Here is a 21,722-nt window from a genome sequence, read left to right as displayed (position 1 = left end):
TATTATAATTACTATTACTAATCTCTCATGCTCCTGCTCTACGGTCTCTGTTCAAGTGATATGGTTCTTTGACTTTTGATTCTTTTCGGTATAATACTGATTTGATCAAGAGCATTTGAACTTTTTTTCAAACTTGAACAACGTAACACACATATTATATACGAAGCACAATCTTTTATTTTATCGTTTTCTTCTTCTTTTTCTTTTCTTTCTTTCTTGTCACCTGTATTACTAGTTTTTACTAGTTTAAATGCGTACTTTAACAGTAGTACTTCTTTTTTAAACAAAGGAGTCTTGATTTAAAGTAAACAGTCTCCTATAACGTTACTAATAAAATTAGTCTTTTACTGTTTTACGACAGTGATTAATTATTATCAAATGGCAAAATTTTTAAAAAAAAGATTCAATAAGACTAGAAATTAGGGCAGGAAGAGAGAGAGAGAGAGAGAGAGAGAGAGAGAGAGAGAGAGAGAGAGAGAGAGAGAGAATACAAATTCCTGATAAAATTTTTAATTATTTCAGCTGAACATATCAAACTGATGAAATGCAATAAAATGAGTATAGTCGATATAATGAAAATGATATTGAATTTCTTAATTAGATTTTTTATAATCGAATTTTTTTTTTTTTTTTTGTTAAATAACAATCACATAATATGTTATGCCATTAAATATGACATTATTGCTTAAGTGATTTTATTTGCGATTCTTCTTCTTTATATACGTATGTGTGATTGCGGATTATCGATAAAAATTCAAAACTCCCTTATTGCTGCTTAAATAACATTAATAATATACAATATCTTTTAGAAACATACATAGGTACTGTTGTTGCTATAGGAAATATTGCTTAACGATTATAAGAGGGGATTATATCGCGTTCATCTTATTGCCAATGATATATATTAAAACGTGTTTTCTCGATTATTAGTATCAACAGTTAGTAAACAGCAATAAAGTGTTATATTTTAATAATCATTGCTTCTATAACAACACGATTAATCGTGATCAATAGTTGATCACTTGATCAACAATGATTTGTTACTGCTTAGCAAGATGGATTATTTATTTTTTTTTATCGCTAGTAGAATTATTCGAAATTGGAGAATAAAGTCTTTAATTTCGTAAATGAAATTTGTCCAAGAACAGAGATAGATTTTCGAATTTTAAGGCGTTAAAAATGTTTAAAGCCTTATCGGGAAAATTGATTCGCAATTCGTTTATATCATATTATTATTTAATATTGTGTTCCAAAGTCAGACTCCTTTGTTTCATACACTAAAGCACATATAATAATAAACTCACAAAACCTTTGCGACCTAATTTTTTTCTTCGCTCTTGTCAAGCAACATATCAAAATTTACGATATGGCGAAACAAACGAAATGTTTCGTTGATCTTGTTGCATAGCATAATTTGTCACTTACTATTGATATTGATTCATAGATAAGGTATTCAAGAATATCAAAAAATTTGGTTGTATTATGAGATTGAAAACAATTTCGCGTTCAATATGAATTTTCCACACTTCTTTCATTAGTCACAGCCACTTTGACATTTTTCTACAGGTAGTAGTTTTTTTTAAAAAATCATTATTGACTAATCGTAACGGCAAGATAAATTTTTATACTTTTTTTTTTTTTTTTATTAGATCGATATGAAAACACCGGATATTAAACAAAGATAGTACTTTCACTAAATATTACTTAAACGTCGAATTAAGTAGACTCTAGTAAATTACGATATAGTCGAACTTCTTATAAAAAGTTGACAAAAGTTTGACTAATTTGTATTATATATGATTCATATCAATATTACTTTTTCCCTATTAATTTTTGACTTTCTTTTTGCAATTCGAACGATCTTCAACCTTTCAATTTTCACGTGTTCACAATAATACAATATGAAAAACAATATCATTAAAATGAATTACATATCATAATAAAATTAATAAATCAGATTCAAATAATATTAAAATTATCAACACCGAACTTTCCCTTCTTGTCAAACTTTTATCCTTGCAAAACACTAACTCTAAAATGTTAATTTCAAAATTTGTGTGGCTATTGACTAGCTGCCAAAAAAAAATTCATTACTAACCAAAAACAGGAACATCCGAGAAATTCTTTGTATCCAAGAGCTATTGAAAAAGAAATTTTTAAATGCATGTATGTTCAAAGTCACGCATATCCACTCTCGTTCATTTTTATAATTTTTTTTCTTTTTTTCTTCTTCTTTTTTTTCTTCGATTCCTATCAATTTGGATATCTATAAGATCTATTTTACATAGATCAAGTACATAGTATGAGAGCCTTACAAATTAAAAATTATGAGTCATCATAAGTGTGAGAATTAGACAAAGAGTTGCCAAATTATGCATTTCTAATATAATTAGATCGATACATACTAATAATGTTTTTTTTTTTTTTATTTTTATTTTTTTTTTTTAATTAAAAATTTGTTTTAAATGCAGTAGCAACTTGTTGACAAGATGATTCTAGCGCATATTGCCACTCCACTCATACCACTAACACTAGTTCATACTCGAGTCATTATTCTTTTCTTTTCTTTATTACTTACTAGATTTTAAACGCATATAACGCATTGCTTACACTTAAAAAAGATGGGCGATCAATAAAACTCGTATAAAATTGCTTAAGTTGCACGTGATTGCATGACTATTTATAAATAGGATGAGAATTATATTGTTATTTAATTAACTATTCATAAGTTAATAAATGAGTGGTGAGCGGCGTATATTTATAGTTTTATACACACAGGAGCGCAAAGGCAGCTAGACGATCGAACACTTATGGTTTGTTGTTCTTTCATTCTTTCGTTCTCCATTTCTTTCTTTCTTTCTTTCTTTCTTTCTTTCTTTCGTTCGTTCATTCGTTCTTTCTTTTTCTTTTCTTTCTTTCCGTCTTTTTTTCCTTCTTCCTTCTTTTCTTCCTTCCTTGCTTATTCTCACTTTCTTAGTGCATTATTCATTTCTCTTTCTAATTTTTCTTACTTACTCTGATCATTCACTTTTGCACTCGTTCAAACATTGCGCACATAAGAATTGAGAAAATATGTATACATAAAAATGTCGTGGCTCAGTAGCGATAATAGAAGTAATAGTAATAGTTTAATAGTAATAGTAGTAATAGTGATAGTATAGACATACTAGTAGAAGTAAAAGTATCAATGATAAATATAGTCAAACATGATAGTCTCATCTAATCAGAGCACAATGTGTTCTTTTTTTCTTGTATTTCGTTTATGGCTAGTTACTAGAGAAATAGTGAGAAATTGGGTTGAGGCGTGCTGTGTGTATGTGTGTGTATGTTTATATGTAATTCATAGGTATCGTTGGGGTAAGACACGAGTCAATACCTAACAAAAACCTTTCAAAATGTATTCTAAAAACATAGATAAGAGCATTCTGGGTTATGCTTCTCTGTTTTCTTTTGTACATGACGCTACATCTTTTTACAATCATAATTAAGAATTACTATCATAAATAAGAACTTGTAAAAAGTATACCTGGTACCGTGAATCGCGAAACTTCCTTTGTTAAAAAATCGTCATCCTGAATATTAGGGATGTCTACAAAAATCACCGAAAACTTGCATGAGGAGCGATAGCAGTCATCTTTTGAACGGTACTTAGGTTGTATTGCTGTGGCGGGATCGTAGTAATAATAATAGTGACAATGATGGTAACGGTAATTACGGTAATGATGATAATGATAAATTGCTGAATGGTCCACGGCAGGGGATCACTTGTCAGAACTTGGGCACTCTCCAGGTTGTTTCATTATACTATAATCTAGACGGTATTGAGCTGAAAGTAAAAATATTTTTTGTGAGCCACGTATGTATTTTATTCGCATATATAATTATTCTATACATATGTAATAACATAATTAAATTCGTATTATAAGTAATATTATAATATAATTAAAATTTTTAGAAAAAAAAAAAACACGAAAAATTTATAATATTAAAAAGAAATTATTTAAAAAATTGTATAAAATATAAAATTATTAAAAAAAAAAATTGTTATAAATTAAAATTTAGCTAATATAAGTATATTCAAATATACAAATAAATATATGTATATGCAAATATATGTATGCAGATATGCAATTTTTTGATAAATTGTCCATTCGAAAATAAAAATAAAATAAAAAATATAGAAATGAATTATGAAAAATTTTGTACCTTTTTTAGTAAGATCCTCCATAGTTTGATCTTTACAATCAACTGCAAGATGACTACTACTGCCACAATTATAACACGAAATTTTCGTTGGTGGGACGGCAGCTGGTGCGTATGTTACAACTGGAGTAGGTGGCATATATGGCGTCTGAACAGGTGTTGTAGCTGCATTTGGTGGAGGTGGTGGTGTTCCTCCCGAAGATGGATGTCCAGGATATTGATACATCATTTCACCATTAGGTTGATACGTGGTTGGATAAGTTGGCCTTGCATACGGTCCATGTGAGAAGTTAGAATAAATACCACTACTCGGTCTCAAAGCCGGGAAACCATGCGGCAGATATGTGACCTGCGAATGCGATGGTGGCGCGGGAAAGGAAACACATTGTGATAGATTTGGGGGTCCACCGCCGTTCACCATTTGATTTTTATGACGCATCACATGTGCCTGATTTCTTCTAGTACGTTGCCTTTCCGGGCCAGATTGTATAGGCTGTTGGGATACTGGATGTGAAACTGCACTTGTAGAATGTACTGGTGCAGAGCTGAGATGATCAGTAACTGGCGGTGCATTGCTCTCACTTCCGCTCACCCACGGTGCTGCTGGAGGAGTTTCCGGCGGAGATCTACTACCAGTACTATCGGAACTACTGCTCTGTGAACAATGCCTGCTGCCCTCAGGGTCTAACCTCAAGGCTTGTAATTGTGTTAAACAATATACGTGTTGAGCATTGCACCTAAAATATTTTAAAATATTATTAAAATCAAAGATTGATTTTTACAAATGTGTGAATTTTTTTCTTACCTTGAGTATCGATTTTGTACCCCGGCAACAGGTAATGTAAGACAGGCATAGCATGGTGCATTCTGTGCAGCATACATCGGTGGTGGTGCAGGATACATTTGTATTTGCGCAGGATCTAATGGTGGCATAGGATATCGCCGTAAATTAGGAGTGGCTGCATGATTATGATGATGATGCATCGCTGGATGCTGTTCCTGTAAGGGCATTGACTTACTGCTTTGATTTCCATTATCATTCAACATCTCCATTCCTGGTATAGCCTATATAAAAATTTTGTAATATATTCATTAAATAAAAATTAATAATATTATAATTAATACATATCAAATATAAATTACTAATTATTACCTCATTTTCAGCTGGATCTACTACTGTATGTGTTGTGCTAGTAGTACTTTCTAATTTTTTATCAGTGGAAATTTGATTTAAACCATTAGTGGTTTGACTTTTAACTATACTTCGCAATTGTCCTACAGCATTCGGCGTTAATCCTATTTCTCTCAAGTCCTCATCGCTCATTCTTCGAATCTATATAATATATTATATAATTACATTCGCTAATGTCATAAAAATATTTTATATGTTTATTATATGTATTATATTGGAATAAATTCGTGATTTAATCTAATAAAATGAATAATCTAATATAATGAATAGTATAATTTAAATTAAGATTTTTTAATAATAAATTTAAATTAAAATTTTTTATCAAATGTTTTATGAAATTTCGAATTATTTTAAAATTCTATTATCTTACCTCGTCAAGAGAAAAATTCTGCAAATTGCCTTTGAAATTTGGCATTTCCTTTCCTAATGTTTCTCGTAAAGAATCACCAGAAATTGAAGACCGCAGCCGTGGTGGTGGTGGTTGTTTTGATTGAGGTGCTGCCGGAATTAAGGTAGAAGGGGTATTCTCGATGCTATTATGCCGTGAAAAAGTAGTAGAACTGCTGATAGACAAGGGAACAGAGCGTGATGGAAGCAATGGAGGTTGACTAGGATGACTTCTGTTCGTACCCAATGTGGGAAGTGGAGGAAGGGAATTGGCATTTGAGCTACAGATGCTTGTCTGACTGTTAGAGGCACTCGTTGACGTTGTTAAGGTATTTGAAGTAGATTGAGTCACTTGCGAAGAGGTGCGTGGCATTGTATTATTTCTGCGACCCATTGGGGAATTGCTGCGACTAGGAGATCGAGACTGGGATGGTGACGATTGACGGCTGACTAAGGGGGAAGGTGGATAAGCCAACATGTCGCCAGAGTGATACATCAGTTGATTCCCCATCATAACCTGACCTGTCCATGGTGGCATATGATTTACTGATGGAAAGCCAAGATGAAGGTATTGTGTTGCACCACCTGATCCCATTGGCATTTGTTCTGGAGTTGGCAGGCATAATCCAGGTGGAGGCATAGAAAGACCAGGAGGAACTCCAGTTACCATGGTATTATTTCTCATTGTCATTTCTCCTAGATATTAAATAAAAGATATTAAACAATTGTTAATATATATATATATATATATATCTCAACATAAAATATAAATTACACATACCGTGATAAGTTTGCATTGGAGGTGGAGCTATCATACAACTGCCCTGCATTTCTGTATCCATTAATCTTTCATTTGTATTTATACATGGCGTGCAACCCTATTATTGCAACAGATATAAGAATATAATTTAAAATAATATTTACAATTAAAAAATTTCTTTTTTAACTTTTAATTAAATTTTGAAATTAAAGAAAGAATAGTATTTAATTATAAATATAATAAATTATTTAAAATAGTCATTACATTAAAGATTATATCCATAAATAAATAAATATAAAAATTTACACATACTTGTGCTTGTTTATAGGATGAATTTGATTTTGAGAGATTCAGACGAGCTTCTTCTTCTTGAAGTTTAATGTAAATGTTACCGAAAACACTTTTCTGCTCATATGTAAATGCTGGATGATTTAAAGCCATTGTATACAACAAGAGTAGCTCTTCTAAAGGTTGATCATCCGGTGTAAAGGTGGTCCCATTTAATAGATTGGAGATTTCTTGATAGTCAAAATTTGATAAATTCTTATATAAGATGACAGCACATGCATAATTACAAGAATGTAATAATGCCATATAGAGAGCAAGTTTCCTTCGTGTGCGTTTATCTGCCACACCTAAGGTTGTTAACTCGGCAAGGTCAGAGGCACTGTTTGCATGATGTTCTGTGTCACGAAGATCATTATAATCCCGTTTACCAATATCCTCTACACAAGTGCCAAGATATCGTACTTCAAATGGCAGGCACATATTTAGTAATGTGCACATGACATCGATGCGTTTATAACTGCACATATAAATATATTTTTTATAAATAATAAACTTACTAAAAATATTTTTTTTTTATAAATATGAAATGTTTTTGTATAATCAGAATTTTAAAAAATATAAAAATATACTTATATATAACACTAACATAATAATATAATTAATTTATAAAAATTGCTAAATATTAAATTGGAATAAATAATAATTATTTACAATTAAATAATCTTTCAAAATTATAAATATATAAATTTTAAATTATAATATTTTATATAATTTATATTAATATATATTATATTCTTATTTATTGAAATTAGATTTAAATTCTTTTCATAAAATATTTGTTTTTATTAAAAATTATTTTAAAAAATGATATAATAATGATGTAACAATAATTATTCATTATTATAATTATGTATAGTTATTATTATAACTATATATCAAAAATTATTAAATCAAAATTATTATATCAAAATAATAATATGTATATAACAAAATTTATATATGTATAATTCTTATTAAAACATGTTGCAACAATATTTAATCATTAAATTTTTAATAATGTACTTTTTAAAATTTTATTATAATACATATTCCATATTTTATAGGAAAAACGAATAATAGTAATATTTATAATAATATTAAATATATATCGTTTCTTATAGTTTTAAACGAAAATGTTCATAAAAAAATTTAATTATTAATTCATTATAATATCTTCTATATACACGAAATTAAAGGAAAACAGTTGCTACCATACTTGGAATTTCTGTATAATAAACAGAAAAATTATATATCGATAATGAACTAAATTAAACATTAAAGAAAATCAATATTTATATTATTTTTTCAATATTAATATATTCATTTAAATTTTTGACATACAATTAAGATTAAATTGTAGAATATTCTTTTTGGTTAGTTCAAAATTTAGTAAGGATGAAGAGGTCATAGTGAAAAACGAAACGGAGTACTATAAATAAGAAAATATAGTACTCCATTTCCGAACAAGAAGAATATGGCATTAGTTAGAAAAGAAACTGATAATACTTTTATTACCTGGACAGATTCCCAAACCATGATACTACGTTCTCCTTACACACCATTGCCAGACAACATTGATACCACTTGGGCTAAAGAAAGCGCCGATGCGGACAGCTTTGGCGCCTCGGGTGTTGCTATCAAGTGACAATCACGGCGGAGTCTGGTACAATAACGAACCAGTTTCAAAGCATTCACGAATGTGAAAGATTTGTTAAAATCCGAAGGCAATCAGCCGAGGAGAGTACTTCAAACGTACAGCGGCGGTAGCAGCAGTACGGCACACCGTGAAGTATCCACATTCGCGGCAGCAGGCAGAGGCAGGCACGACCGAACGATCGGTAAAAACGACAACCATTAACGAACAAATCACACGTTCATCAGAAACTTCGCATAAACAAATATACGGTCGTACCGTTAAAAATAAAATTCCACCTCTGCGATTGTCCCTACTGCGTACATTAATTCTCACGAGATGTTCCAAGTCGAAAAGTCGAGTCTCGAGATCCGTTCACATGCTCGCGTTAAAAAAGGCATCAAGCACTTGCTGCTCCAATTTATAAGAGGCATTTCCATGTATGTAAGCAATCACACTTACTAACCATTGTATTGGCTATCATTTTATTTATTATCAATTAAAAATATATTTTAATATTTAACATAATACATTAAAGCTAATTTAAAATATTTTATAATGATCATTAGAAAATCATTGTATTAGAAATTATAATCATTAGCTTTCAATATTATACAATCATACATAGATATCAGATTTAAGTATTATCCTTAGATTTATGTATTAAATATGATTTAATTTTGAATTAGCGTTAATTTTTCAAATTCGAGTCATTAATATTTATTTTTTTAAATTTTTATAATTGAAATTAATTGAATATATTTGAAAAATAATCAAAATTAAAACAAAACAATGCTAAAATTAAATAAAAATCTAGTATCTATTAATTAACTGAAATATAAGCTAAATGTTTTCCATTATTAAAATATTCTCATATACACAACATTAATATACACAGAATGCAATCGATTTTATTAATATTTTATTTATCTATATTTAAAAATCACTCATACAATTTTTTAAAGTTAATTTTAAAGGCAAGATTTATTTACAATAAATTGAAAGAATAAAAAATTTGATAACATTTCATATAATTGCTTGTCCAGAACCAAATAATAAATATATTATACATCCTAATATATCTATTAGAGCTATAAATATAAATACAACAGACCAGCTGTGTGTTACATGTAATATATGTCCAGAAAAGTATACTCCAAGAAATCCTGGAAATATTTTATATTATCATTTTTATTGGTAACAACAAAAAATATATATATATATATATTTATATATTTATAAAAATATATTTATTATATATATTTATATATATTAATTTATAATTATATGTATACCAGGTATGGCACCAACAGTGTTCATTAATCCAAATACACTTCCAGAATGTTTTGGTGCAAGATCTGATGGATTTACTGCAATTGCATTATTATGAAAACCTGAACCACCAATTATAAATGCAAGACAAATTATTGCACTTTGAAAAGTTTCCACTTTTGCTGAAATAATTTTAAATTTAATTCTATTATATAATTTTTTACGGAGTATTATTTCCATACCTAAAAATAATAAACTTATGACTTCAATTAGAAAACATATTGTTTCAATTATTTTACGTGTTATTGTAACAGAATACCCTGCTTTTATTATTTTCTCGGAAAGGGCTTTACCAAAAAATGTACAAGGTAACATAGATAGCCATGGCACCATATTTACAACCCAACCCTAAATATATGAAAATAATAAATAAAAATTCTAAACAAATATATATTTAAACAATATAAGAAAAATATTTATTAATAATTAACTACCTTTACTTCTGGAAATGTATCATGAAAATACATTGGCATCCAAGATAATAATACAAAAAAACAATTATTTTGGCAAGCATGACCTATTACACATGACCTAAAAATAATGAAATTAATATTTAAAACTTATATATTTATAAATTTGTAATTATAATATTTATATAAGTATCCATATAACTTTATATATACTTTTTATATTAAGATTTGTGTCAGAAATTGTGTGACTTATGATAATTGAATTCAAATTGATCCCATGCACAATGATTACCAGAATGGAGGCTTTTTTAAAAGCTTCAACCAAGGCAAAGTGTAGGTAGTAGGTGATTTAGTTGCTGCTTTTTCCTTAAATGGTAGAGTATGATAACTTAATAATAATGTCCATGCCAAGCTTAAACCTCCTAAGACAATAAATTTTTTAATAGAAATATATTTAATTTAATTTATTACATGATTTATATTTATCAATAAATGTATATATTATTCTATAATTTAATTTTTTAAAATTACAATTAGAAATAATATGTTTTTGCATAGTAAGTATAACAAATTTATTTGTAAATTTAATATATTTTTTTATTTAATTAATATTCCCCTGTAACATATATATAAAGATGTGAGAAATATTGATAAAATACATTTTGTATATTTATTTATATTTAATCAAATTAATACTTAATATAAAATATATTAATATATAATATAATTATATAACATATATATTATATTATGTTATTTCATTATATCAAAAATGAATGAATCAATTAAAGAAAATGTTAATATTAATATAAATTATAATGTATAGTTAATATAATTAAATTATAATTATAATATTTATTTACCTAATGTTTGAAAAACTGTTATCCAATTATAATTTTCTAATAAATAAGAACCTAGAGATCCAGTAAGTAATGTGCCAAGAGCAGATCCTGATGTTAATAAACTAAAAAATGAAGCTCTTTCTGTTTCATGTAATCGTTGACTTATTAAACTAATCATACTAGGAAAATGCATTCCTGTAACATATGACATATAAAGAACAAATTAATTTTTATATTTCTGTTATTCAATTTACTAATTTAGAATACCTTGGAATGCACCATTTATCGTTCTTATTGTTGCTACTAATAATACAGAATTATCATTTTTTGAAAAAAGTTCTATAACTTCTGGCATAAAAAATGTTGTCATAGACCATCCAAAAGCAGAAATTAATAGAACTTTCTGTCCTCCAATTTTATCACTAATATAACCACTAGCAACTTGTGTTAATGTGTAACCCCAAAAAAAACTAGATAATATTATTCCAGAGTCTGGTTTGGACCATTGTTTTTCTCTACTTATTATTGGCATTAATAAAGGAACAGATGTTCTTGTAGCATATATAAGACAAGTACCACATAATAATGATAAAAACCATTTTCGTCTTTCCTTCCTAAAAAAAAATTACTTCATAATTTTATATATTATCATTAGATATCATTATCTTAAAAAAAATCTGATAAAAAAGATAAAAAAATTTCTTACAAATTATTTTTGTAATATAATATTTTAATAGAAAATAATTACCTTGACCAAGATGAATTTGTTTTTTCATCTTGAATTAATCCTAAAGATATTTGCATTTGCATTTCTCATCAAATAATTTTATTCATAAATAATTTTTTCCATATAATTAAATTATTAAAATATAAATTACAAATATATTTTTTTTTTCCTAAAAATATAATATATATATTTTCTGTGAATTAATAGCAAAAAAATTAAAATAAAACTTTACACTTTACACATACCTTACACTTCTCATGTATTATGAATTTATATAATTATTATTTACAAATTCAAATTATCATTATCTAAAATAAGTCAATTTGGTATGAATGTATATTAATAATTTTATCAAGAAAATAATACATTAATAACACAATTGATTATTTTTCTTCTTAATTATATCACAGAAACATAACGATTATATGCTTACGTTTGTTTACTTTAGCTGATAAGTTATTTAAATAAATATCAATTTTATTCTTTTTACATAGAGATTGAAAGATAAAAATATACATTGATTATATATATATATATATACACATTGACGTTGCATTATTTGAAAAGTTCATAGAATATCATCGTCAATAATATGAAGTTGCTTTTCAAATATATAAGCGCGAAAATATATTATGAAGAAACAGGATAACACATATTTACTACACATTTTGAAATATTTTTATATTTGTTTTTCATTCTTCAAAGTTAAAAATTTTTGTTTATATTCTTTATTATTATTATTATTATTATTATTATAAAATTTAGCTGTAAATATCTAATAATATTTTATATTACTTTTAAGTTCTAAAAAATTATTATTTAAAAAATTAAAATTTAAAATTATTTATATGATTTATATAAACAAAATAGAAATATATTTTTTTATTATAATAAAATACATAATGCTATCAGAAAAAAATCATCGATCAATGAAACAAAATCTGACTAATAAAAATCTAGAAAAATCCTAAAACGAAAGATTTCGTGAAGAAGAAATGAATATTCGATTCGTTTAATATAAATAATCAATTTCATATCTTATTAATTATTTATTTTGAATTTTTACGTATTCTATGAGCAAAATGCTTCAGTATTCCATGGGTACCAACTTATGCAAGTCAAATTTTTAAATAATTGTTAAATCCCTAATTCATATAATAATAGTAATAATAATAATAATAATAATAATCTTATTATTGTAAAAATTAATAAAAATGAAATTCAAAAAGATATATATATATGTAAACGAATTATTATATTTATTCAATAAATGAAAGTTTAAATTCAACAAATTTAGTTGTATTAATTAAATTATTAAGAAAACAATTTATTATAAAATTATATCGATATAAAAATATATATTATTTATCATTTCATTTTTATCATTTTAATTTTTTAATAAAGCATTTATAATTTATTTTTGTATAATATTTTCTTTTTATTTTCATAACAAAATTTTGTCATTTCAAATTTATTAAACACCCTATAGAACAAGTGTGTTCCTTTGTAATTAATACGTTCAATTTGTTAAATTAAAAGCAATAAGTGAATGGATTGATATTTTATATTATTAACAAAATGGCTCAAAATAAGATTAAATTTGCATTCACTTATAATTTATTTAACAAGAACAAAGTTGCTTTATATGGCTTTAGATCAAAGAGGTATGATCTCACAATTGAGTAACCTTATTTTTTTTTGAATAAGTTTGAATATATCTTTGAATTATAGAATATAATGAATTAAAATTATTAATATATTTTGAATTTATATGCGACATTAAATTTGTTTTTTTTATTTTTTTAAAATTTTAAATAATATAAATACATGAAACTGAATGAATAGACTAAAAAAATATAAAATCATAATCAAATTATGAACAGCTTTTGAAAAAAATTCATTTTGATGAATCAATAAAAATAAAAATTTGAATATGATTTTGATTCTAAAAAATTAATAATTATAAATTTATATATTTTTTGAAATTGACATTGAATTTTAATAAAAAAAGTGATATTTTATTAATATCAATTTTTTATTAATATCAATGATTAATTATTTTATATGAAATTTTGATCAATATTAAATTATTTTATATATGATAGCACATGGTGGCCTCATGTAAAAATGGGCCCACCAGATGCAATTTTAGGTCTTACAGAAGCATATAAAAAAGATCAAAATCCAAAAAAAGTTAATTTAGGAGTTGGTGCTTATCGAGATGATAATGGTAAACCATTTGTTTTACCAAGTGTACGAAAGGTATATATATTAAAAATAGTTTATGTTTAAAAAGTACATAATTTTCTTCATTAATTTTATAAATTTAAATGTTTAATAGGCAGAAGAAAAAATTAAAACTAAAAATATGGATAAAGAATATGCACCAATTGCAGGAAGTTCAGATTTTTGTACACAAAGTATTAAATTGGCACTTGGTGATAATAGTGATGCTATTAGTAATAATTTTGTATGTATTATATATAAAATATATTTTTTAGAGATATGAGATATAAATAAATTGAATTAAATTTTTTTAGATAAATATAAAGTATATATATATAAATATAAATAAAAAATTTAAACAAAAGTACTTATACATATATCTGTATTTATTAATTTTCTACTTGAATATTATTATATATTAATATATATTATAATATATTAATTTAATATATTATATTATTTTAAATAAATTTTAATATTTTTAAAATAATGAATACTACTTAGATATATAAAAAATCATATATATTATTCATATTATTATTCATATAATTCATATATATTATATATTAACACATATTTAATTTTTTTTAATATGTATATATTATATATTTTTATAATTTTTAATATAAAATTAATTTGTAATTTATAATTTATATTTTGTAGAATGCTACTGTTCAAGGAGTTTCTGGTACAGGTTCACTTTATATTGGATCACTTTTTTTATCGCAATTCTTTACTGGTAATAAAGAAATATATGTACCAAAACCTACTTGGGGAAATCATGGTCAAATATTTAAACTTGCTAGGCTGCCAATGAAATTTTATCGTTATTATGATCCAAAAACATGCGGATTAGATTACAATGGTGTTATAGAAGATTTATGTGTTAGTAATATATAAATATTATAATGATAAATAATATAATATATTTACAAATTCTATTTATAATATTGTATTTTACAGAAAATACCAGAAAAATCTATTGTTCTTTTTCATGCTTGTGCTCATAATCCCACTGGTGTTGATCCTAATCCAGAACAATGGAAAGAATTGGCTGAATTAATAAAGAAGAGAAATCTCTTTCCCTTTTTTGACATGGCATATCAAGGATTTGCTTCAGGTAGAACAATATGTAAAAAAAATTAATTTAATTTTTAATAATACAAATATTTAAAAAATTTACACTTTAAAATATTTTGACAAATTCTAGGTAACCTAGAGAAAGATGCTTTTGCTGTTAGATACTTTGTGAAAAATGGAATTGATATTATGTTAGCCCAATCATATGCAAAAAATATGGGTTTATATGGTAAACATATTAAATATATAATTTTATTATAATCTTTTTTGAAAGATTTTTGAATTATAAATTTTTTATAGGTGAACGTGTAGGAGCATTATCTGTAATTACATCCAACAAAGATGAGGCAGCACGTGTTCTTTCACAATTGAAAATTATAATTAGACCAGCATATTCCAATCCACCAATTAATGGTTCTAGAATTGTTAGTGAAATTTTACAAGATTCTGAATTAAGAAAACAATGGCTTATTGATATAAAAACAATGGCTAATCGTATTATTTCTATGCGTCAAACATTGACTAATAGTCTTAAAAAATGTGGTAGTTCCCGTGATTGGTCACATATTACAAATCAAATTGGAATGTTTTGTTTTACTGGTCTTACAACTCCAGAGGTATTGTATTTAATATTGTTTATTTTTATTGTTACTAATTTATTTTTATTTATTTGTATTATTTATTTTATAGGCAGAAAAACTTATAAAGGATTATAGCATTTATTTGACAAAGGATGGTAGAATATCTGTGGCAGGAATAACAACAAAAAATGTAAACTATATTGCACAAGCTATGCATGACGTTACAAAATAATTAAATATTTCTACGTTTCATCAAATTCCTTTAATCCTAAATATATATTTTTTCTAATATAAAAAATTATATTAATTATATTATTATATTATATTATTATATTATTATATAATATATATAAATAATTATATATGTTTATTATAATATTATGTAATATTATAATAAGTATATATATTATTATAATAAATATATATATTATATATATATATATATTAATAATTAATTATAATAATAATAATTATATATATATAAATAAAATAATATATATAAATATGTACTTTATATCAAATGCATTTAATTTTGCACATTATTTTTATAAAAAAAACACTGCAGGCAGTACCATTGTAATGATGCATTAATATAATATAAATTTTATGTTACTTCTTTATCAATACATATGATTATTTATTGAGATGATCCTTTATAATTCTCATAACTTAATAATATAACTTATTCTGTTATTATATATATATTTAATAGAATAGAAGAATTTATAATATTAATTTATTCTTTAATATAAATTTAATGTGTTATTTTATGTTCATAAATTTAACAATTTTTAATATATTAATTTAAATTAATATAAATATTATTCTATTAATTATAAAAATAAAATTTTTTATAAAATATATTAAATTTTATAATAAAAATTTTTACATTACTTTTATTATACAATAAAAACTCCTTTTAAAAATTACTTTATAATAATTTAATTATCATGTTAATTCTTGTTAGATTTAATTATATTTGTTTATTGTATTAATCAAAATAATTTAAACTTAACAAAGGTACAAAAAAATCCGCTAGGTGCATTTCGAATCATCTGATATATATATATGTATACAATAAATCGTCTGTTTTGTGTATAGCATATGTCATAGTTATAAGTTATACTAAAAATTAACAAATTTTTAAAAAAATTCTATCATTCATAGAACTTCGGAAGAGTATTATAACAAATACATAAATATGGTAAAAAAAACTGCATAATAAAATGAAAAATAATGATCAAATGTTTTCTATTCAATAAATCTTTTAATAAAGCAAGGTTAAGTTGTGTTGATTAAAATGACTTTTCATTTTCAGTTTGGATTTAACATGTTTCCGGAGATTGTAAGACCTTTCAATAACCACTATAGATGTTTTTCTGTATCAATGTTACCGGGTACATATCGACGAGATGTAGAACGTGGAGGAAAAAGTACATATACCCATAAAATTTATTATAATTTATCCACAAATAATAAGTAAAAGATTATAAATTATTGTTTTTAGTAATCATGCCACCTTCAGCTTTAGAACACCTTACAAGATTAAACATTAGATTTCCCATGCTATTTAAATTAAGTAATGAAAAAACCAATAGAATTACTCATTGTGGTGTTTTAGAATTTGTTGCAGATGAAGGAAGAGTTTACTTACCTTGTTGGGTAGGTTTCAATTTTAAGTATTTTATTATTGATTGTAAACATTATATTTATAATATAATTCAATATGCTTTTATAACAATGTGATTACAGATGATGTATAATCTTTTATTACAAGAAGGAGATCTAATAAATGTTGAAAGTGTAAATTTACCTGTTGCAACATTTTCACGTTTTCAACCTCAATCTGAAGATTTTCTAGATATTACAAATCCTAAAGCTGTTTTAGAAAATGGATTAAGAAATTTTGCTTGTCTCACAACAGGTGATATTATTGCCATAAAATATAATCAAAGAATATATGAAATGTGTGTTTTGGAAACAAGACCTGGCCCAGCAGTTACTATCATAGAATGTGATATGAATGTTGAATTTGCTCCTCCACTGGGATATGTAGAAAAAGAAACTAAAAAGGATGAAAATGTAGTAGATCCTGCAGATTTAATGCCAGCCCCATCTGGTTTTGTACCATTCAAAGGAGAGGGTAATAGATTGGATGGCAAAAAACGTAGAGATTTTGCAAAACCAGAAGTAACTACAAATAAACCAGCTTATGTTAGAGGAATACCAGATTATGATTACAAAATAGGAACACTTACATTCTTGCGTATTATTAAGCCTGTAAATAATAAAGAGGTATGTTGGCAAATTTTTAAAAATTTTTTAATAATTTTTATTATATAATATATATTTTTATAGGCAAAAGATCAAGATGAATTTAAAGCATTCACTGGTGAAGGTTTTTCTCTTAGAAAGTCAAAATAATTAAATAATTAGTGATTTATTTATTTTCATACAATTACATGTATTTGTAAAAGTGAGTATTTATATTTGTAATTAAACTGTTGTACTTTTTAACAAACAATTTTATATAAGTTCTTCAATCATTATATTATTTTAAGAATTAGTTATAAGAATTTTTTATTTTATTTACTTATAAGAATCTTTATTTAATATATATTATTTTCTTATTTAATATATATTTAATATATGTATATAAATTTTTTGTTTAAATTTATACTTTTAATTTATGACCATTATACCATGGGATAATTTATATTTTAATCTATTTTATATAAATCTATGTTTAATTTAACAATTTTAGATATGAGATTAAGAAATTTTCACTTATAAAAATTTTATAAAAATAATTAATATATAGTGTTTATCACAAATTATAGGCTTGCAATAAGAAATTTAATCTATCAATGGACCCCAGAAATATTTACTGGGTTTTGTAGGATCTTCTGTTAAGAAAAATTCACGACCCAATATTATAAATTCTTTGGAGCTAATTTTACCATCATCATTAATATCAATATGACTGAAAGAGATAACTGCATCCTATAATAAATATTTTAATTTTATTATTTTTTTTTTTCATATTAATTATTATAAAAAATATTATACAAAAATATATAATCTTACATACATCATGTGTAAGTCCTAAACATTGGAAAAATAATTTATATTCTTGTATAGAAATTTCACCATTATGGTCTTTATCTACTGCCTGCAATTTTTTTTAGATAATATATTTAAAATATTTTTTAATATTATTGTTTTATATAAAAATATATTTTTGAAAACATACTTTGAATAAAAATGGCAAAAAATGATGACATTTTTTTTTTAATGATGAATCATTAAGCACATGTTGCATTTTTTCCAGATATTTTTCAACACAAATAAGATTATATGGACTAATTTCTCCCCATTGTTCTTCCCACATTTCCTATATAAAATATATAATATAATAATAAATATAAAAAAATGATAAAATATATTTTATCATTTCATATATATTTTAAGAATTGATTATTCTATTTTTATGCATAAAAAATATATATAAGACTTACATTTAATACTTTTTTGAATTCAACTTTAGCTTCTAAAGTCAAGTGTCCTAAGTCACAAAATCTTTTTCTAAACAACATAAAATCATCATAACTAATAATACCATCTTTATTAACATCCAAATGACTATGTAATGTTCGCATTTTTCTTCTCCAAAAAAGTGATTGTCCCTAATAAATAGAAATTAAAAAAAATAATTATTGGTTTAATGATCAAAGAAAAGAAAAAATAGATTAGATAAAAAAATAATTGGATATAAATTTATTTCGAAATTTTTTAAATTAATTATATTTACATGATAATTAAATTTCAAAAAATAAATAAATATTAAAATATATTAAGTAATAAAATTCCAAAAAATGTTTTACCCTTTCTTGTTCATCGTCTGAATCGTTATCAATTATTTGTTCATTTAAAGAGACTGAAGTACTTATTTGGTGTACATTTTTTGTATTATACATTTCCGGAACATATTTATAATACTAAAAATAAAACAAAATAAATATAATGAAAAAATATATTTATTATTTTTACGAAAATTTTAATCGAAATTAATTAAATTATATCATAATATTACATTGCGGTACATATTAGAATCGTAAATATAATTGAAATATATTATATGTAATTCAATATATTCAATGCAATGTGAAATCAATAATAGATTTATAAATTTATTTATTGGTTTTTCGAAACATTTATATAAAATTATAATAATGAATTAAAAAAATATTTAATTCTGTAAATGAATAATATTAATAAAAATATAAATTTTTTCGAAAATCGATATTTTTTACGGATATAGATTGAATCAATTACTAATAATTTATTATAATAGAAATACGCATTAATAATTAAAATAAAATAATATAATAATAAATAAAAATAATATGTTTCTTATATTCTTTTTTTGTTTTATTATAATTTTTCTCTATATTTTTTTATGTATATATAAAAGATATACATTTATATTTTGTATTTAAAGAGATATAAGAAAAGATAATAAATTTTAAACTTTGCTTTTTATAAAAAATCTCAAATTAAAAATCTCAAAAAATAAGAAAAAGAAAATGAAGCAAACAACTGCCTAGAATTTATATAGATTAAGAGAGATTCAGTTATTTCTATATAGAAATACTTTCCGTATTCATAATTCGTAATTCAAAATAAATACAATCTTTAATAACATTTTTTATTTTAATAATTTAAATTTATTATTAATACAAATATTTTTTTAATCATAATAAAATTAATTAAAGACTTATTATATATTAGATTTTATTTTATATAATATAAAAAATAAATTACCTGTTTATAATATGATTGAATAGTATTTTGTTTTTGTGGTATTTTACAATATAAAAGAGCTATTTTCTCAAAATACTTATTAGAAATTATAAATCTTAAACCAGATTGTAATAATATTGTCATTTTAACTCAAACTATAAATTATTTTTATGCAACAAAAATAACAACATCAACTCAAAGCCGTTTGAAAGTCAGTTGTGACGAAAGTGAAAAAGAATAGTGGGCCCTTTTTGATGGGTCGGTAGGTCTCAAATTCTCCTCTTTGTTCTTTGCGCATGCGCAATAGTGTTCCTCTGTCCTTTTTCTTTCTATTCCTTGATTACGAGAGCGTCAATGCACGTCCCCTTCTTTACATAGATAAAGTCATAAGCGTGACATCGATAAAATTTAAGAAAAAAATTTTATAAATATCAAAAAATGTTGTATTTAAATTTAAACATTAATAATATGTTAATATTAAAATTAATTCATATTGTTAAGACATGATTTATATTTTTTTATAATCTGTAATATTTTTAAGTTTATTCCAATAAAAAATCGAATTCAAATAAAATTAATTTTTGAACAATTAAATAAAAATAAATTTATAATTAGAAATATATACAAATATATTTTACAATAAAATATATTATTTATATAAAATTTGTATCTTATGCTTTAATACAAATAAATAGAAATTAATGTAAATAAATAAAAATAAACATACATATGTATCAAGATTAATATTTAATTTTAAAATTAAGGATAGCTTTTAATAAAGAGTATTTTATTAATAAATATTATAATATATATTAATAAGACTATTCAGATTTATTTATAGTAATAAAAAATTTAAAAACATGCTTTTTCTTATTTTTCCTTATTTACGCCCATGTTTAAAATTATCAGTGTATCATAATGTGAAGAAATTGATTACGTTTGATTAGATTTAAAAACAAATAAAATTGTAAAACAAAAAGAGAATATAAAAATCAAATATAAATATATATACAAAAAGATGAATCACCAAAATAGATTTAACAACAACAAATTTACATGTATGCGTATAAATGTACATAAATACGTAGATATACGTGACGAAAGGCATGGAACGATTTAATTGATTAGTATGCAAATTTTTTTTTTTGTAAAACAAATGTTATAAAAAAAAGTAATTATCATTATAATCAACATTAATTGTTAAATAAAATGTGATGTA

The 21,722-nt window shown here is 24.0% G+C and overlaps 5 protein-coding genes across 12 annotated transcripts; 2 read left to right on the top strand and 3 right to left on the bottom strand.

Annotated features, from left to right (window-relative positions):
- Nucleotides 1-3,373: 3,373 nt before the first annotated feature.
- Nucleotides 3,374-8,892, bottom strand: LOC100868862 (uncharacterized). Of its 2 annotated transcripts, none has more exons than XM_086908333.1 (9): nt 8,782-8,892; nt 8,385-8,529; nt 6,855-7,347; nt 6,564-6,660; nt 5,766-6,478; nt 5,357-5,536; nt 5,009-5,268; nt 4,207-4,940; nt 3,374-3,826 (listed from the first exon to the last, which is right to left on the bottom strand). In XM_086908333.1, the coding sequence occupies exons 2-9, from the start codon at nt 8,429-8,431 to the stop codon at nt 3,762-3,764; spliced, it is 2,589 nt and encodes an 862-aa protein (XP_086764459.1). In that variant the 5' UTR covers nt 8,432-8,529; nt 8,782-8,892; the 3' UTR covers nt 3,374-3,761. The 2 variants fall into 2 exon arrangements, with proteins under 2 accessions (XP_086764459.1, XP_012350473.1); XM_012495019.3 differs by having other exon boundaries at nt 5,009-5,123; nt 5,223-5,268; nt 8,385-8,887.
- Nucleotides 8,893-9,407: 515 nt separating this feature from the next.
- MFS18 (major facilitator superfamily transporter 18) lies at nt 9,408-12,381 on the bottom strand. 3 transcript variants are annotated; one of them, XM_003690984.4, is made up of 10 exons: nt 12,247-12,381; nt 12,059-12,121; nt 11,835-11,982; nt 11,354-11,700; nt 11,108-11,281; nt 10,537-10,666; nt 10,269-10,365; nt 10,017-10,182; nt 9,798-9,956; nt 9,408-9,668 (listed from the first exon to the last, which is right to left on the bottom strand). In XM_003690984.4, the coding sequence occupies exons 3-10, from the start codon at nt 11,894-11,896 to the stop codon at nt 9,529-9,531; spliced, it is 1,275 nt and encodes a 424-aa protein (XP_003691032.1). In that variant the 5' UTR covers nt 11,897-11,982; nt 12,059-12,121; nt 12,247-12,381; the 3' UTR covers nt 9,408-9,528. The 3 variants fall into 3 exon arrangements, with proteins under 3 accessions (XP_003691032.1, XP_086764458.1, XP_012350474.1); XM_086908332.1 differs by having other exon boundaries at nt 9,798-10,182; XM_012495020.3 differs by having other exon boundaries at nt 9,798-10,182; nt 12,059-12,359.
- An 899-nt stretch (nt 12,382-13,280) lies between these two features.
- On the top strand, nt 13,281-15,957 carry Got2 (glutamate oxaloacetate transaminase 2). The gene is made up of 8 exons (XM_003690902.4): nt 13,281-13,477; nt 13,919-14,075; nt 14,155-14,283; nt 14,703-14,924; nt 15,003-15,159; nt 15,250-15,348; nt 15,420-15,736; nt 15,810-15,957. Exons 1-8 carry the CDS (start codon nt 13,392-13,394, stop codon nt 15,930-15,932), a joined length of 1,290 nt encoding a protein of 429 aa, XP_003690950.1. The 5' UTR covers nt 13,281-13,391; the 3' UTR covers nt 15,933-15,957.
- A 779-nt stretch (nt 15,958-16,736) lies between these two features.
- On the top strand, nt 16,737-19,048 carry Ufd1-like (ubiquitin fusion-degradation 1-like). Of its 5 annotated transcripts, XR_015292102.1 has the most exons (6): nt 16,737-16,904; nt 17,019-17,133; nt 17,208-17,362; nt 17,453-17,995; nt 18,059-18,176; nt 18,541-19,048. XR_015292102.1 is itself a non-coding variant. In XM_086908221.1 (5 exons), the coding sequence occupies exons 1-5, from the start codon at nt 16,902-16,904 to the stop codon at nt 18,122-18,124; spliced, it is 882 nt and encodes a 293-aa protein (XP_086764347.1). In that variant the 5' UTR covers nt 16,737-16,901; the 3' UTR covers nt 18,125-18,224. The 5 variants fall into 5 exon arrangements, 3 of the variants coding, with proteins under 3 accessions (XP_086764347.1, XP_086764348.1, XP_012350481.1); XM_086908221.1 differs by lacking the exon at nt 18,541-19,048 and having other exon boundaries at nt 18,059-18,224; XM_086908222.1 differs by lacking the exon at nt 18,541-19,048 and having other exon boundaries at nt 16,754-16,904; nt 17,322-17,362; nt 18,059-18,224.
- On the bottom strand, nt 18,125-21,358 carry CBP (sarcoplasmic calcium-binding protein). Its single transcript, XM_003690983.4, has 6 exons — nt 20,525-21,358; nt 19,585-19,698; nt 19,219-19,386; nt 18,954-19,094; nt 18,792-18,872; nt 18,125-18,703 (listed from the first exon to the last, which is right to left on the bottom strand). The coding sequence occupies exons 1-6, from the start codon at nt 20,645-20,647 to the stop codon at nt 18,557-18,559; spliced, it is 774 nt and encodes a 257-aa protein (XP_003691031.3). The 5' UTR covers nt 20,648-21,358; the 3' UTR covers nt 18,125-18,556.
- Nucleotides 21,359-21,722: the final 364 nt, after the last annotated feature.

This window comes from Apis florea, unplaced genomic scaffold (genome assembly GCF_048593485.1).
Source record: "Apis florea isolate Af1SG1 unplaced genomic scaffold, ASM4859348v1 contig_3068_pilon, whole genome shotgun sequence".
Classification (NCBI taxonomy): Eukaryota; Metazoa; Arthropoda; class Insecta; order Hymenoptera; family Apidae; genus Apis; species Apis florea.
This window is presented reverse-complemented; position numbering and strand designations above follow the sequence as displayed.